Here is a 19,028-nt window from a genome sequence, read left to right on the forward strand (position 1 = left end):
GCTGCAAAGCTCTGACCATCGTGGGGAATAAATGGTGTGTTCCATAGGTTCTTCAACATTTCTGTTTTGTTTGCTTTGCTTAAGTTCTTTGGAATTAGCTGTGTTCCTTGACTTGGGCATACAGTTCAAATTCCTCTTTTTAGGAGATCTTTGAAATACCATCTTTTTACGTGTCTGTCTTGCCCTTCTCAGGGGCACTGTTTCTTTAAGCAGGTTAAGTTGTAATTATATTTTTGTGTACTCCTGTGGCCATTACTAACACTTTTGCCCCTCATGCCTGTAGACCATCAAGCCACCTGTTTCTGGACAGCCCAATGATTCTTTTGGTCCACTGTAGACTTGACCTTCATTTTCGTGTGTGTGTGTGTGTGTGTGTGTGTGTGTGTGTGTGTGTGTGTGTGTGTGTGTGTGTGTGTAGTACCTAAAGGGGCTCTCGCCACTAGCTTGGAAGAGCCAAACTCACACCTGCAGCCACATGCTGCATACCCCACACATTGTCATGCAAGTGCAAACAGTGCAGTGGTTAGACTCTGCTTCAGGTCCAGTCATTACCACCCAATGCAGTCTGCTTGTCAGGCGTGTTTTTATCCAAGTCTCTGAGGACTTTATCCTCTTGGACCACAAAACTGGCTTATTGCTATTTTAAAATCTATAATTTTTAAGTGTTTAAATGCTGTAACCTCTGATCTGATGTAAATTTTCATTCATTCCTCCACCTGTGGGACTCTGGATCTGACCTCTGATCAGACTCTGGTGCTTTCAAAGCTAGAGTTCCTCCCCTCTCTCCCAGAATGCCTCATTCCTACAGTTTACCTCTGATCTCATATGAAAAGTATCAAGGTTGCGTCGGTGAGCTCCTTCCAGTTGTTGGATACATTTTTTGGTTCACCAGTCGACTTTAACCATTCCTAGTTGTAACTCCCTCTTCTTGTTTTTCCTTTGATTAAAAAAAAAAAACTTTTACAATTAGTAGCTTGTATGTCCTTCCTGCAGTTTTCTTCCATACAGTCTAGTACTCCCTTTCTTCCTTTTCTGTCTCTTTCTAGTTCTTTTGTTTGTTGGCGGTTTTGTTATGGCTGAAAAACCTGTCAAACATTTGAGTTTCAAAAAATGCACTTCTGTGGGCACTATTTCTTTATCTGATGCCCACAGGGAGAGTGTCTACTGTTTTAGGCCCGGCTCACTTGTTCCTGCTCATTGTGTGAGGAGAGTAATCTGCAGGCATTGGTGGACTGCAAGAATAAGCTGGTGCTTAAGGGGCCTCTTCCTTCTGCTGTTCCTGCTCTACCATCTACTTCAGGGGCTCAAACCTCTACCAAGAAACACAAGGAGGCCAGGGAACAGAAGAAACATTCCCTTGAAAGGTCCTCCTCATCTGAGGTGTCAAAGGCACGAAAACCTAGGATTCGAGGCCTTCGGATCAGACTACCTTGAATTCATTCCCTTCAGCTACCCATGCTTCCATGGCTTCCTCTGAGACGGGTGTCTCAGTGCTGAAGTCTCCCTGCCCGGGGATCTCCCCAAAGAGTGTCCAGGCCGGGTCTATATTACTTTCTCAAAAGCCGACTATGTCTAACAGTCGACATGAGAATAGGGAAACTGAAAAACAACGAACAAGTAAACGGAAATTTGTATATAAGTTGTGGGGGGTGCAGGGGCTTGCCCCCTGCCTACATGGTTTAGTTTTTTGTTTTTGTTTTAATTTTTTTTTTTCTGAACATTCAATGTTTTAACAGTTCGATCACTAAAGGTCGACCTTTAGTGATTCGAACGGTTAAATATTCGATGTTCTAATATAGACCCTCCAAGCCACCTTCAGCATTCTTCTGTCAGGTCATCCTGGAGTTTTTACGAGCATGAGGTGGATTGACTGAGTAATTTTCTTGAGGCGCAGATCCAGATGGGGGTTTTGCCAGCTCCATCTCATTCTAGATTCATGAGCAGACATTCTGTATTCCTCCCTGAGTAGTCTCCTCTGATCTGAGATGTTGGATCCAGTAGTGGTAGTTATTTCCAGTCTGACCACCTCCCTGATGTGCTTGGCTCTGGTGTTTGGGACCAGTGCATCTCAGAACTGAAGCTTGGATTTTGGGTCTAGGAGGGTGTTGCTTCAAAGTTTTCTGCGCTGTCTGTTCCCCTGGGAGCGGAAAATTGCTGGGGCTCCAGAGAAGTCTTCTGCGACAGCCTTGGCTCCAGAGACCACTTTTGGGTCTTCGTAGTCCTGCTTTCAAAGTGGTGGAGAGGATCCTGTCCAGAGGGTCCTGTCTAGGGGACCCCTGGATGTTCTTCATGTTTCACTGTTGCAGTCATAACTGTAGGGTGCTCCTGCCGGCAGGCAGCCCGAGGTCGGCCAGAATCCCAAAGTCTGGGTCCGGCGTCGGCTGTACAAGCTAGTACCCTGACGTCAGTACGCTTTGGTACATAGCCCTCAGCCGACGCCATCTTCTACAGTCTTTCTTGCCGTGCGGTGGAAAGCAGCTCGCAAGTCGTTGGTTGGCGATTTTTCGAACAGCGTATTTTGTTGTTGTCGGTCCGAAGTTCTTACTTCTCTTCTCAAAGCTAAGTACCCCGTTGGGGAATCTTTTTCTTGTTCCTCCGATGTCAGAAAAAGTTAATTGTATAGCGTGTGGGAAACAAATACCTCATAAAGATTTCCACTCTTACTGTCTACCTTGCTTAGGCCCTGATCACGACGTTTCTTGTTGTCTGTTCTGTGCCAGGTTCAACTCTCGTACTATCAAGCGCAGGTACGATTGGGCTTTAAATTATTTTGGCAGACGCTTCAATTATAGAATGTCGTCGGACACTACCAGAGTTCAAAAGAAGCGCAAAGACAAAGACAGGCCTCCGAGGTCCAAACAGGACTCGTTGCAGCTGGAGCCTGCTTCCGGTTCGGCTGTCGTCAGTGAGGCGCTTTTGCAGCCCCTGTCGTCCGCCACTTCTGAACAGATGGCCGATATGGACTCCCATGGGGAGCCATCAAGGCCCACTATTTTAACTGCTGCAGGACCTTCGGACGTCGCTCCTTCAGATGGGCCCGGAACCGCTGTGCAGGTACCGGCTTCTGAGGGGGTTTTCAGGCCTACTCACATCACTATTTCAAAGGCAAAGACAAAGACTCCTGCTTCTGAATCCACTCCCAGGACACAAAAGCAATTATTAAAGATGGCTGAAGATTTGCTTACAATGATTAGGGGTTCTCACCCCCCTCCTGAGAAAAGGCCTCGACAGGATGTTACTCTGGATTCCTCTGACCAGGCTTCTGTATCTTCTGTTTCTTCCTCAGATCAGGACTATTCCTTTCCTCCTTATGAGGATTCGGATGCTGAGGACTCTTTACCCTCGGCCTCTCCGCCTGAGGATTTCTCTTTTGGGGAAACCTTGCATGAGATGAGGGAACATTTTCATTGGGAAGGACAGGAGTATTCTGCTTCCAAGAAGAGGCTTAGGGAATTTCTTCTTCTTCCTCAGCATAGGCCTTTAGCTATCCCTCCTGTTTTGGACATTGTAGATGATGCTTTTTCTGAGGCTAATTTGAATCCTGATTCCATGCCTCCTGCACCTTCTAAGCCTGATAGATTTTATAGGGTTCCTGACTCTCATTTATTTTTATTTAAAAACCCTTCTGCGGATCCTGAAACTATTTCTCAGGGATCTAAGGCTGCTAAGGTTGCTACTTCTAAAAATCATATTCCCTCTTAGAAGGATTCTCGTGCTTTAGACAGGTGGGGAAAAAAGGTTTATACTTCTGCTACCTTGTCTGTAAGGGCTTTAAATTGCCAGTTTCATATGTTTAAGTATCAGCAATTTCTTTTGTCTGTTTTAAAGCAAAAGCTTGCTTCCCTGCCTGCTTGTGCAGAGGATAAGGAACTTCAGGATGTCTTGCATGCTACTGAACAAGTGAACAAGCATAGTTTACATTGTGGTTTTGATGCTTTGGATGCTTCTTGCAGGGCTGCAGCCTCTGGTACTGTTATCAGGAGACATGCCTGGCTTCGTGAACAAAGTTTACCTGAACAGGTTAAGGCTAAGTTACTAGATGCCCCTGTTCAACATGATGTTCTTTTTGGATCCAAGGCTGAGGAAGTTATTAAAAAGATGGAAGAAAAGGCAAAGTCTATGCAGACTGTAAAAGATTTCTTGCAAGTTCAGCCTCCTAGATTTTCCAGGAATTGGCCCTTTCCCACGTCTGATGGGCCTCAAAGGGGAAGATATAGGCGCTCCAGAAGTCGTGGTCAAGGTCAGGCCTCTTACAGATCTAGACAATGGACTGCTTCACCTAGAAGGGGAGAAGACAGATCCCAATCTCAAAGAAAGCAAACTCAATGACTCTCTCGGTTGGGCTACAGGACTCGTTCACCTGGATGTCCCTCTCGGAGGAAAACTGTCTCTTTTTTTACAGAAATTGGACTCCTATTACCCAGGACAGATGGGTATTGGACGTGATTTTAAAAGGTTACAAATTCCACTTTCAGACTTTGCCAAGGGCTCACGGTTGGCCAGATCTGCCAAAACATCAATGGTCAGAGGCCTTAATTCAAGTGGATGCTCTTCTGGCCACGAGAGCCATAGAGCCTGTTCCACTCTCGGAGATGGGAAAAGGTTTTTATTAAAGACCGTTTCTGGTTCCCAGAAAACAAAACTCATGGAGACCTATTCTGGACCTTTCGGTGTTAAACACCTTTTTGGAAATTCCAAAATTCAAGATGCTTACTCTGCAGCAACTGATTCCAATGCTCTCTCAGGATGCCTGGATGGTGACATTGGACTTAAAGGAAGCCTATTTACATATTCCCATCAGGCAGGAACACAGGAAATTTCTCAGGTTCAAGGCAGGTTCGAGGCACTTTCAATTCTCTGTACTGCCCTTTGGTTTATCTACTGCGCCCAGAGTCTTTACCAAGTGCCTGGCACCAGTAGTGGCTTACTGCAGACTTCAGGGGATCCAGATTTACCCCTATTTGGACGACTGCCTTATTCTGGCAGACAGCAAAGATCTTCTGCTTCAACATCTGGACTTTGTTCAACGTCTTCTCCTTCTACTGGGATTCTCAGTGAACACAAAAAAAGTCACATTTGATCCCTTCTCAACAAATGGTATTCTTGGGAGCCCTCTTAAATACAACCTTACAAAGGGCCTTCCTCACTCCAGAAAAGCAAACTCAGCTGGCTTCTACTTTCAACACCTTAGCAACTCTATCTCAGCTCACTACAAGGAAATTCCTGCAGGCTCTGGGCTACATGGCTTCCTGCTTTCTGTTGATTCCAAACGCAAGGCTTCATATGAGAAAGCTTCAATGGCATCTGAAAAGTGTATGGTCACAGCATTACCACTATCTGGATATTCTGATTCCTCTGATCCCCTGCCTACAGAGGGAGTTCCTCTGATGGTCCAGGGTATGCGCTTTAAACAAAGGAAAGCCTTTTCGTCTTCCTCAACCTACTCAAATTCTAACCACGGATGCCTCGGATTATGCTTGGGGAGCACACTTTCTAGACCATTGCCAGCAGGGAACTTGGACAAAGGACCATCTTCACTGGCACATCAATCTGAAGGAAATGTTGGCAGTTCAAAATGCCCTTCTAGCCTTCAAGAACCTTTTGCAACCAGGGCCTCTGCTAATTCGCACAGACAACACCACGGTTATGTGGTACATCAACAAGCAGGGGGGTTCTCATTCGTACCCCCTTTGCAGACTAGCTATGGTTCTATGGGACACAGCTCTAAATTTGAATCTACATCTCCAGGCTCAATTTGTTCCAGGGAAACAGAATCTCTTAGCAGACAGCCTGAGCAGAAACATTTCAGATCCTCACGAATGGATGCTGGACACCAACTTATTCAACATGATTACTGCAGTTTGGGGATGTCCCCAGATGGATCTGTTTGCATCCCATCTCAATCATCAGCTGCCTCGCTTTTGCACCAGGTCCTTCCACAAAAAAGCTTGGAGAGTGGATGCCCTGTCCTTCAGCTGGAGAAGCCTTTCAGCATATGCCTTCCCTCCTCTTCCTCTACTACCTCGAGTATTACTGAAGATAAAACAGGACAAGCCCAAGTTCCTCATCTTGATTGCTCCAAATTGGCCTCGACAGTTTTGGTATCCAACTTTAAAGCACCTGTTCTTGGGGCCTCCTTGGATTCTCATTCTGAACCCTTCGCTTCTGTCCCAGCATCAGGGTCAGTTACTACATTCCAATCTCAAGACCCTTTGCCTGGCAGCTTGGCTCTTCAAAGGAATTTGATTTCTCCCCAAACAAGTTTTGGATGTTCTTTTGGAAGCTAGACGGCCTAGCACAAGAAATCCTATGCCTCTAAATGGAAGAGGTTTTGTATTTGGATGCAGGATCGAGGCTCGGATCCTCTGGTTCCTGATCTCTCTTCTATTTTGCTTTACCTTTCGGAACTTTTATCTAAAGGACTTTCCTTTTCTTCCATTAAGATTCATGCTTCTGCTATTTCTGCGCATTTCAGTTCTGATCCTCCTGTTTTTTCTCATCCTTTGGTGAAGCAATTCTTGAGAGGGGCTAAAAATTTGCGGCCTCCCAGGACCCCTCCTGTCCCTGCCTGGGATCTTAATTATGTTTTAGAAACTTTGCCACCTTTTGAGCCTGCTGCATCTTCAGATATTAAGTTTTTATCTTGGAAGACTGTTCTTTTATTAGCTTTGACCTCTGCCAGAAGGGTCTCGGAGTTGCAAGCTCTCATGGCTGTGGAACCATACCTTATTTTCCATCAGGACAGAGTATCCTTGAGGACCAATCCTACTTTCATGCCTAAGGTGATTTCGAAAGTGGCTTTAAATCAGACTATTCACCTTCCTACTTTCTTTCCAAATCCTCAAAATAAAGGGGAAAGGATTTTGCATTCATTAGATGTGCACAGACAGTTACGATTTTACCTGGACAAGACTAAAGAGTTCAGAAAGTCTAATTGTTTGTTTCTTTTGCCTCCAGTTCTCTTGGAAAGCCTATTTCTAAACAAACCATTTCCAAATGGATTGCTTATGGAATCAGATTTTGTTACACTCATCATGGAAAACAGTTTCCAGGTACCATTAGAAGTCATTCTACTAGAGCAGCTGCCACTTCTACAGCTTTCCTCAGAGGAGTACCTACCAAGGATATCTTGGAAGCTGCCACTTGGAGTTCTGTGCATACTTTTTCCAAGCACTACAATCTCCCCCTGTTTTCTAAGACCAGGGCAGGCTTTGCCTCTGCTGTCTTGCAGGGTATTCTTGCCTCCCCTTCTTCTATCTAAAGCCTCCTCCCCTTTTACACTGCTTTGGGATTCCACCCTACAGTTATGACTGCAACAGTGAAACACGAAGAACATAGTACAGTTGTGTACACCTACCATAAATGTAGATGTTCGAGTGTCTTCACTGTTGCAGTCGGGGTTTCCCTCCCTCCTATCCCCTCTTTTTTTTTTTCTCCCTTTTCCTTTTTTGTGGTGTATTTGTGTTTCCTTGTTGGATTCATTTTTGTCTTGTTGGGGACTTCTGACATCTAGGGCAAGAAAGGCTGGAGAAGATGGCGTTGGCTGAGGGCTATGTACCAAAGCGTACTGACGTCAGGGTACTAGCTTGTACAGCCGACGCCGGACCCAGACTTTGGGATTCTGGCCGACCTCGGGCTGCCTGCCGGCAGGAGCACCCTACAGTTATGACTGCAACAGTGAAGACACTCTAACATCTACATTTATGGTAGGTGTACACAACTGTACTTTCTCCCTCTATCGGACCCGATCCGTGCTTCCATGGAGTGTGTGCCTGAGACTTGTGGGACAACCTGTGTGAAAAAGCCTTCAATTCTTCCCCACTGTGGAACCTCAGATGTGTTTTGATACCTCCCCGGAGGATCCCACTGGGAAGGTCCCTCGTAAGAAGTGTAAAAGGAAACACTTGGATTCCCCACAGGAGTCTGTCATGACTGACACTGACTTTGAGGAAGGGGAGGGGTCCCCTAGATCTCCACTCGATGTCTCTTTTGCAGACATCTTTGAGATACTCCATCAGAGGGGTGGATGGTCCTCCCAAAGCCCAACCCAAAGGAGACTTTGCTTTTGACGGCTTTCGGAATGTGCCAGTCTACATCCTAGGTGTCTGCCCCCCCCCCCCCAAAGCAGATCCTCTTATTGACTAAGGTTTCTTCCAGAACGTGAAAGGACCCAGACTATGGTAGAGCCTGTACCCTAGCGAGCTGATAAGATCTTACGAACTCCCTTGGGCAAACTCCAGTTGGACGAAAGGGGTCTTGGTAGATGGCTTGGTTGTCATGACAGCCACCAAAAGGGAACTATTTCAGGAGAGCTTCTCTGTCTAGCCCCCCTAACAGGGAGTCGAGGGCTTTGGACAGGTTTGGAAAGAGTTTTACATTTCATACACCTTTACTTTGCAAGCATTACCAGGCTGCAAAGGGACTTAATCCGGGAACTTTCTACCTTGATCCAAAGTCCATGTCTGAGTGCAAAGTTTTCTCTTCCACAATGGCCACTCTTCAATCAATATTAAATTCATCCATGAAGTTAATTTCCCACGTGGCTGAAGGCACCTCAAGGGCAGCTGGTTCAGGCATTGCCATTAGGTGCCATACCTGGATGCAATTGTGTGACTTAGCAGAATCCTTCAAGGCATCATTTGTCAATGCGCTTTTTGATTTGTCATTGTTGCCCCCACAGTTTGTGGCACTCCCTCTCCCAGAGTGCGAAGGATGGAAAGACCTTGTCTGGTGTCCGAATCTGGTTTTCTACACTGCAAAGATCCTTCTCCAAGAATCGGCATGGTGAGGGGGGGGGGACTCTTCCGGAAATCTCCAGGTCCTTTTCAAGAAGCTCAGTGAGGTTTTTCCTCTAGAGGCAGAGGGGGAACAGTGCCGTCCATGAGCCAGAGGGGCTGCATGAAATCAAGGGTGTCTCTCTCCCCTTTTTGGACAGATCCTTCCAGCGTCCCTGAAGGGGTTGCCCAGCTGCTCTTCCCTAGAGGCAGTTGGGGGAGGGGGGCATTTATCCTTGCACCCAGAAGCCTGGATAGCCTTCACAAACAATCGATGGGTGAAAAGGATTCTGTCCAGAGGATATTCTATTCCCTTTTAACTCTTCCCAAACCAAAGAATCTCATCCCAGATGTACCACCCAATCAAAGGGAGGTAGCAGCAGTAGACATTACAAAGCTGCTTCAAAAATATTTATCCAGGAGGTCCCTCCTGATCCAGTAGGATTGGGCATTTACTCTAGTTTCTTTTTAGTACCAAAAATGACAGGGGATCTAAGGCCAGTTCTGGACCTGACATTTCTGAACAAGAAGGCGAAGGAACTCTAAGTTCAGGATGGTCATGGTCCAATCGATCCTACCCTTTCTGAATATGACCAACTTAGGTGTACTAGATAGACCTGAAGAATGTGTACCTTCATATTAAGATGAGGTTCTCCTTCGTTTTTCAGGCTGGGGGGAACCATCATTATCAGTCCCAAGTGCTACTGTTTGGTCTCACCACAGCCCCCAAGGTGTTTACCAAATATATGGAGGTAGTTGCAGCTCATCTCAGACTGCAGGGACTCCATGTCTTTCCTTATATGGATAACTGACTTTTAATCACTTTGACCAGGCATCTACTTATTCAAGCCAGGGGCCATCTGTTATGCCTTTCTCTCATTCTAGGCATCACAGTCCACATAGAAAAGTCACAACTGCTGCCGGTTCTGTTAATAGATTTTATCAGGACATGTTTACACATGACCAAAACCTTTGCTTACCTACCCTCAGTGCGTCAACCCTCAGGTGCCATGTCTCCCAGTTTCTAGCAAAGCCCAGTCCTCTGGCAGAGTTGGTGCTTAGGGCATTGACTCTATGGCTATCACAATAACCCTATTATTGACTGCACGGTTACACATGCAAATACTACAGTAGACTCACTGAAGCATCCCATCAGGGCTATCACGCAAAGATTCTCTTCAGTGGTGGCTACACTCTGTGGAAGCCACCCAAGGCCGTTCCTTTTGTTCTTCCTCCGCCAGAGTTCACACTGACTATGGATGCCTCCCAGACATGGGAGGGGGGGCATTTTCTGGGACTGACCGTCCAAAGGCAAGTGGACGCCTCAGAAGGCAAAATTGCATATCTATGTCCTGGAGATGAGAGCGGTTCTTTTTGTAGCATTGCAAGCACTACACAATTTTCTCCCTCTAGGGGCTGTTCCGATCCACATGGACAGTGTCCATACTGTGGCACACCAAGCAAGTAGGAACCAGATCATACCCACTGTCATGAAACAATGAGTGTGCCAATGGGAGATCTCTACCAGCTATCTAACTGCAGTGCACATTCTTGGGGATGTCCAACATTCTAGCAGATAGGCTTAGAGTTTTACTGATGCCTCACGAGTGGTTACCAAGTTAGTGGCAAACATGATATTCCCCAAATGGGGTCAGCCTTGCTGCGATCTGTGTCCCTCCCCCCCCCCCCTCAACAAATGCAGCAGGTTCTTTGCTTTGATTCCCCCCTCTAGGATAGTCACCAGTGGATGCTCTAGTCCATGCTTGACCCTCCGGTCTATTTCCTTTGTTTACCTCTGATCACTAAATTTCTTCAGAAAGCACGTTGGTTGAAGAGCAAAGTGATCCTTGTTGCACCTTATTTGGTCTCTTAAAGTCTGGTTGACCTTCCTTTGGTTTTGCCTGGTTTGCCCTCTTTGAACACTGGAACCTGTACCAGATCTACTATCCCATCCCTCAGGGAAAACTCACCCGGATCTTCAAGGTCTAAAACTGACCGCATGGTTTCTCCAATTCCAGTGATGGCTAGACATTCCAGGCTTTCATCCCCAGTCCAAAAAATTAATTTCCTCTCACAAAGTGTACACCAGAAATATCTGCAAGAGCAGATGGAAGAGATTCTCCATTTGGGCTCAACTGAAAGTTTATCGACCCTTTTTATGGCTCCTGTTCCAGTAGTATTTGATTTTTTGGCCTTTGTTTTCCAAAATGGAGCCAGTTGTTCCACAGTTGTCAGCTATTTTTTTAATTTTCATGTTTGAGAGAATTCTGTCTCCCTAGCGTCCTCAAAAACTATGCACGGTCTTCCTCAGGTATATTTTGCTTTGCACTCCAGTCAAGGACCCTAGTCCTTCCTGGGATCTGACCTTGATTATTACAAGTCATTGCTTCCCATTTTTGAACTGGCAGCTTTAATTAGAATTTAAGTTTATCTTGGAAGACTGCCTGTTTAGTAGCTATCACTTCAGAAGAGTTTCAAAACTGCACGCCCTATTTATCTAATCCTCCTTATTTAATTTTTTTACAGAGTATCTGTTCTACTGGTTTTCTTTTCAGAACAAAGGAGAATACATGCTACATCTTCTGAATATCCATAGGCAGTTGCATTTTTATCAGGACAGGACTAAAACCTTCAGGGAAATCTGACTAATTGTTCATTATATTTTTCAGATGTTAAAGGGGCAGCAGTTACCAAACTGACCCTTGCCAAATGGATAAGAGATTGCATTTCCTTAATTTACACTTTGAAACGTATTCTTTGCCTGGGACCGGTCTAAGGCCATTCTACGAGATCCATGGTGACTTGTCAAGCTTTTTGTTCTAGTGTGTCCATTAAAATTTGTGCCGCTGCCTCCTGGTCAAGTTTCCATACATTTATTACACACTATAAAATAGACATCCCTTCTGGAAATAAGGCTACTTTTCGTTCTCCGGTACTCCAGAATATATTTCATGAGGGCCCCCTAGGTTATTGTACCTGAGGACCCTGCCCCACAGGTGGAGGAATGAATGAAAATTGGCAACATCAGTTTTATGTGTTTTTTATTCTTCCTTCACTTTCCCACTCTCCTTTCCCCTATCTAATTTCTATAAGACCTGGCAGACAGACTTGGAGGAGCTACAGTTCCTTTTTTGAGCTCCCTAAATACTCTTCTCCTTTTCTGTTTCTGCCTGGTGAACTTAATCTGGGAGAATGAGGCATTGTGGAAAATGAGGGAGGAGCTCTAACTTCAAATCTTCAGCTTGCAAGTGGCCAAGTTGGATCTGAGGTCTGATCCAGAACCCATAGGTGGAGGAAGAATGAAAATAGATGACACAAATGGAGTGTTGTGGTAAGAACAACTTTTTTAAATTGTCACTTTAACATGAAACATTTCCTTGCAAATAAAATGACTTCAGTCATACTTCAGCTGTCTCTGATTTTTGCCTTGTTCTTGTAAAATTTATTGTCCGACGTTAACGTTGCATACCTATTTAGAAAATGCATATCAATGCAAAACTTATTCGGTTAACGTTTTAAACAAGTTAGACCTATTGTCCCTAATTAGGGGCCTTTGCCCCCCCCCCCCATTATTTCTGGTTTTGTCCAGAATTTTGAAGAAATATGTTGAGAGATATATGGCTTCAGTACTGATAAGATTGAGATAATCTGTTTGAATTCTTTGTGTAGATTTAACTAGTGCATGCGTGTTAGTGTGACAGGATAGTATGTTAAATGGATTTATGTCAGGATGTTAATGCATATGTTCATTATGATACCTGTTTGTGTTTCTCCTTAGTATGACTGATATGATAGAATCTCTGCAGACTCATGTGGAAGATCTTCAGCGACAAGTGGAAGAGATGAAGAAGTCTGAACGAAGTTCACTGAGAGAGACCTTTGAGTCGCATGCAGCATTGCACAGATTTTCATCCCTGAAGGAACTCTATGACCTTCGCAAGTAAGTTCTTGTTTACAATGGGCAGATGATTAATGTCTTTTTGGAAAGAGACAATGGCATGTTTAGTAGATTGCTCCTGGGACTGAATCTCTCTAAACTAGAAAACATGGTTTTCAGAACAAAAATTACAGATTAGATGCCAAATCACTGGGTTGAAACCTCACACTTCTCACATCAGCGTTTGGTACACTCTGAATTTTGTATGAGTTTAACAGAATCTGAGTAAGAACTGTAGGGAGTAAAACGGACAATTCTTTGCAATGATTTGTGAAAACAGTTAATAGGTCGGCAGACTCCATAATAGGAACCAATCCGTGTCCTTTCCCTCTCTTTATCTGTGACATATTTTTAGTTTAAAACTCTAGGTTGTGGAAGCATTCTGTTTAGAGTGTTGTAGTGACCAAGTTTGCTTTACCTGGAAAACAAGACTGTACCTCATTCATTTACCATGACTATACACCATTGTGTAAAAGTCAAGTAGCTGTTTAAAAGAAAATGCTCCTCCTGGTTTCTGCAAGTACTAGCAAAAGGCAGTGCTAGAGAATTTTGAAATTCTGCAGGGTCAGAAAATTAGTAGGTTAAATCTACAAGTGCCTTTGTTCTGTTAACTGTAGCAAGCTGATACTATCTTGGGATGAAAACGACTACTATGAGTTGTATAAAACTCTCATCCCAAAACTCCCTCCCTCTCCAGAAAGTGCATGAGTACTTAAAAACCTCTACCCTCCCTATTTCTTATTACAGTTCTCTTCGAAGTCTCCACTCTAGAGCTCTTTTGCAAGTCCATTTACTCACCTATTTTCCATAAGTTCTGTTCTCCAGCCGTAGTACAGCTTTACCTCAATTCTTAAGGTATCTGCACAAGTACTCTTCCCATTTACAGACTTTCTGTACAGCGGGATCATCCAAACAATGGAAAATAGCCTTGCCCCCCCCCCCCAACATATCAAACCCTACATTATAAGAACGTTGCAAAACTATCACCAGCAGAATATTATAAGTAAATCGCAAAGATCCTTGGTCCTTTGCCTGTAAAGATTTCACCATGGATATAAGTGCCGCTACTTTGGAAACCAGTGCTGTTTTTGAACTTTAAGCATGTTATCTGCCATGGTGTGGTTCATCCAGTTGAATCCGTAGGATTGAAACCCTACCTTTAGTCTGCACAGCATTGATGGAAAGAAACCTTGTTCAGGTCCAGCTGTACCACCTTATTTGACAGTGTTGTGTATGTCACAATCCATTTTTTGCAAGATATTGTTAATGCTTCACTCTACTGAGCCGCGTGTTCTTGGTGCACTTTTTTGCTACAAAGTAAATTTTCCAGTTGCTGTCGACATGTTGCTTGAGTATATTTTTTCCTAGTCTGAGGATTGGGCAACATTTTTGGCAAGCTCCCTCCCCAAGACATTTAGATTTAGTGATTGACTGTTATTTTGTATGCCAATTTGCCATGTACATGTTGTCAGGTTTTAGGAAGCATGTATTTATACACATTAGCAAAGGTTCTGGATTTGGCATATTTTTCTTAAGCTGCGTCCCAAGATGTGCATTTTTACTTTATAAAATAACATTAGTGTTGCTTTTTCTTCACATCTCTGCAAAAAAAAAAATGCAGATGCTGGCTTGGTGGAGAAATGAGTCATTTGCTCTGTTTGAAGCTATGTGGCTGATATGGTTAACTCTTTGTAATTCATCAGCTCCTATTGTGTGTCTGTGTATGTGCCGTAAACAATCTGTTACTGTGATGCCTTAGTCTTTCAGACCACAGTAGTATAGCTATGCTTGCCTTGCAGCTGCATTTTAAAACTGCCCCTGCCTTTAAATGAAGTAGCTGCCTGCTGTTCGTGTAGTCTGCTTTCACTAACTCACAAACTTTCTATATGATATTGGTTGTTGTATGCCCAGTGCCTGTTTCACCGTACTTGCGTACAGTGTAAGCAGTCTGCTTGGATGTTACTGTAGGATGTATTCACTAGTACATTATGTATCACTTTTAGTCTTGTTACTTAATAAATGAGTTGATACCTCATGGTAGAGCATACTTTTGTACAGTTGTAACAGACCTAAGCACACTTGGACACCCTTGGTTTTAATAAATTTCTTTACAGCAGTTATGCAAGCAGCTATTTCAAATGTTTTCTAATACCAAAGGGAATATCGGGACAATCAGTAGCTGTCTGTGTATGTGAGACTGATTCAGCCAGTTATAGTGAACGTTTTGTACTTGTGAGAAAACATTGGGTCTTTAATTGCGCTACATGGATAGGTGAAAGGAATTCTCTCTAATCTGTTTAGACTCCTTCAGGAGATATGGTCTGTATCCAGTCTTTATACAACCCGTGGATGTAACACTGCAGCAGCAAGCTAAGTTAACAGTAGGATGAATAAGGGATCATGGAAGCATTTGTCCTGACTGGAACATGCTGCGGTTCCATTTTAAACACAACACCATGAAGTCACTGAATAACTGTGGGTAATAAGTAAAGCATGGAGTTATTTCTCACCAGGTTTCCTGAAGATCAGTTAAACACCTTTGATATTCAAACCTGTGCGGTAATGAGCAGTGCTGAGTGGCCTGGGAGAGGTGCCTGGTGTTACAGCAGTATATAATGTTCAGCTGCGTACTGCAGCGTATATCCTCACCTGGTGGGAAAAGCCAGAGTGTGACCAAATAAACCAGCTGTAGATAAATCTACATTACTTGCACCCAGATGTTAGATGGTAGTGGATTTTGCGAAAAGGATGGACATGGCTGTGGTGAATATGTATTTTAACAAGAGGGAGGAGCATAGGATGACATACGAGTGGAGGAAGATGCACACAGGTGGATTATATCTTATGTAGGAGGGCCAGTTTGAAGGAGATTTGAGACTGTAAAGTGGTGACTGGAGAAAGTGTAGTTAGGCAGCATAGAATGGTGGTTTGTAGGATGACGTTGGTGATCAAGAAGAGGAGGAGTGTGAGGGCAGCACCAAGGATCAAATGGTGGAAATTGAAAAAGGGTAATTGTGAGGTGGAGTTCAGGGATGAGTTAAGACGGGCACTGGGTGGCAGGGAAGAGTTACCAAATAGCTGGTAACTACAGCAGAGCTAGTGAGGGAGACTGCTAGAAAGGTGCTTGGTATCTCATCGGGACAGAGGAAGGACGACAAGGAGACATGGTGGTGGAATGAGGAAGTACAGAAGATACAGAGAGGTTGGCATGAGGAAGTACAGAAGAGTATACAGAGAGGTTGGCAAAGTGGGATTGTCAGAGATTAAGAAAGTAGACGGGAGTATAAGGAGATGAGGTGTATGGCAAAGAGAGAGGTGGCGAAGGTCAAGGATAAGGCATATGAAGAGTTGTATGAAAGGTTGGACACTAAGGAGGGAGAAAAGGACCTGTACCGATTTGGCTAGACAGAGGGGACCAAGCTAGGAAAGATGTGCAGCAGGTAAAGATGATAACAGATAATGACTGAAACATACAAGCGAGGAGAGTGTGTTGAGGAGATGGAAAGAGTACTTTGAGGGGTTGATGAATGAAGAGAATGAAAAGAGTACTTTGAGGGGTTGATGAATGAAGAGAATGAAAAGAGTACTTTGAGGGGTTGATGAATGAAGAGAATGAGAGGGAGAGAAGGTTGGATGATGTGCGGATAGTGAATCATGAAGTACAATGGATTAGCAAGGAGGAAGTAAGGATAGCTATGAAGAGAATGAAGAATGGAAAGGCTGTTGGCCCAGATGACATGCCTGTGGAAGCATGGAGGTGTTTAGGTGAAATGGCAGTGGAGTTTTTAACCAGATTGTTTAATGAAATCGTAGAAAGTGAGAGGATGCCTGAGGAATGGAGAAAGTGTTTTGGTAGCTTTTTTTTTTTTTAAGAATAAGGGTGATGTGCAGAGCTGTAGTAACTACAGAGGGATTAAAGTGATCAGTCACAGCATGAATTTATGGGAAAGTAGTGGACGCTAGGTTAAGAAGGGACGTGATGGATTAGTGAACAGCAGTATGGTTTCATGCCGGGAAAGAGCACTACAGATGCGATGTTTGCTCTGAGAATGCTGATGAACTACAGAGAATGTCAGAAGGAGTTGCATTGTGTTTTTGTAGACTTGGAGAAAGCATATGACAGGGTGCCTAGAGAGGAGTTGTGGTATTGTATGAGGAAGTCAGAAGTGTCAAGAGTAGTATGTAAGAGTGGTACAGGATATGTATGAGGGTAGTGTGACAGCGGTGAGTTCTGCGGTGGGAGTGACTGATGTGTTTAAGGTGGAGGTGGAGTTGCATCAAGGATCAGCTCTGAGCCCTTTATTTGCAATGGTGATGGAATAGGTTGACAGATAAGATCAGACAGTCCCCATGAACTATGATGATTGCAGATGACATTATCTGTAGTGAGAGTAGGGAACAGGTGAGAGGAGACCCTGAGATATGCTCTAGAGAGAAGAGGAATAAAGGTCAGCAGGACTAAGACCGAGAATATATGTGTGTGAATGAGAGGGAGGATAGAAGAATGGTGAGGATGCAAGGAGTAGAGGTGGCAAAGGTGGATGAGTTTAAATACTTGAGGTGAAGAAGAGTACAGGCAGGATGGAGTGGGTGGAGAAGTGTCAGGAGTGATTTGTGACAGACTAGTACCTGTAAAGTGAAAGGGAAGGTCTACAAGAGGGTAGTAAGACCAGCTATGTTATATGGGTTGGAGACGGTGGCATTGACAAAGGCAGGAGTTTGAGCTGGATGTGGCAGAGTTAAAGATGTTAAGATTTGCACTGGGTGTGACGAGGGTGGACCGGATTAGGAATAAGTATATTAGAGGGTCAGCCCAGGTTGGAAGGTTTGGACACCAAGCCAGAGAGGCAAGATTACATTGGTTTGGACATGTGCTGAGGAGGGATGCTGAGTATATTGGGAAAAAGATGCTAAGGATGAAGCTACCAGGTAACAGGAAAAGAGGAAGGCCTAAGATGAGGTTTATGGATGTGGTCAGAGGACGTGCAGGTGGTTGGTGTAACAGAGCAAGATGCAGAGGACAGGAAGAAATGGAAACGGGTGATCCACTGTGGCGACCCCTAATGGGAACAGCAGAAAGAACATGATGATGATGACTTGCACCCAGATTTTAGTGATAATATTAAGGGTAGGTATCTTTTTAAAAAAAAAAAAAAAAAAAATTCATTGTTTTTACATAAGTTAATTTCTGTTGTGTGCTCTTACAAACTTCAGCATGTGAGAGTGGGTTACTAATGTGCTCTCTACCCACGTACAGAATGTGTGCCTACACAGTACATCACTTTAATTGCACTTGCTGTCACCTTTTAACATTGGGTGAGGAGTATGCATACATCCAGCTGTCCAAATGACTCTTGTATACTCCTGGTATCCTGTGACTTTAAAGTGTGTGTAATGTAATTTTTTTTTTCATGTTCAGGTGTTACTGTATGTGGGAGGATGCATATAAAGGTGAAATTTCTTCTGTATATAACTAGTTTAGTTTAATTTCTGTATTTGGCTATGAAGAAGTAGCTGTAGAATTTTTTATTTTTTTTTTTTTAAGCTCCAGTCGGTTTATTTTTTATTTTATTTATTTTTCATTTGGTGCTAACCAAGTTCGCCGATGACTGCAAACTGGGAGCCATAATTGACTCTCCGGCTGACCGTTATTCTTCCAAAAGGGCCTTACTGAGACGGACACCTGGTGTCAAAGTCATGGCCTCAAGCTAAATGCCAAAAAATGTATAGTCATTCCATTTGGGAAAAACAAAACACCCATGAATTACCACATAGGTGGCAGCCCCCTTAATACAGAAGAGGTAATAAGAGATCTGGGGACCCAGGTAGATAGTAATCTCTCCTTTGGCAATCGTATTGCCAAAGTAGTTAGGAAATCCTTCTATGTGGCCCATCTAATTACCAAAGGGTTCGAATCTAGAAGTAGAGGTTATAGTGCCCCTCTACTAGTCGCTCATTAGACCCATAATAGAGTACAATGCCCCATTTGGGATGTACCTCACAAGAAGCTTCCAACAGCTGGAAAGACCACAAAAGTACCTCACCAAGAGGATTACTGGTCTCAAACATATGTCCTATGCAGCCCGACTGAAAAAACTCCAGCTGTACTCTGTGGCATATCGCTTACTCGGAGGTGATCTCTGCCTGACTTACAAAGCCATGTCCAACTCAGAATTGCTCCACCTAAAGAAATCCAAGTAACTGCGAGCCACGTGCTCTAGTGAGCTAAACCTTGCCACAATAATAAATAGAACATGCTGGAGGGATAGATTCCGGTCACAGTGACTCCCCATGCTTTGGAACAAAATTCCAAATTA

General features: G+C 44.0%; 1 protein-coding gene across 4 annotated transcripts in view; it reads left to right on the plus strand.

The window, feature by feature from the left end:
• Positions 1 to 19,028, plus strand: part of CDR2 (cerebellar degeneration related protein 2) — a 104,470-nt gene that overhangs the window by 77,130 nt on the left and 8,312 nt on the right. For all 4 annotated transcript variants that reach the window (XM_044089627.1, XM_044089625.1, XM_044089626.1 and 1 more), the window contains one exon: positions 12,553 to 12,714. In XM_044089627.1, the coding sequence (XP_043945562.1) occupies positions 12,553 to 12,714 (162 nt within the window). The remainder of the gene's footprint in view (positions 1 to 12,552; positions 12,715 to 19,028) is intronic.

Source organism: Protopterus annectens, chromosome 12.part0 (genome assembly GCF_019279795.1).
Source record: "Protopterus annectens isolate FY-2018-M chromosome 12.part0, PAN1.0, whole genome shotgun sequence".
Taxonomy (NCBI): Eukaryota; Metazoa; Chordata; order Ceratodontiformes; family Protopteridae; genus Protopterus; species Protopterus annectens.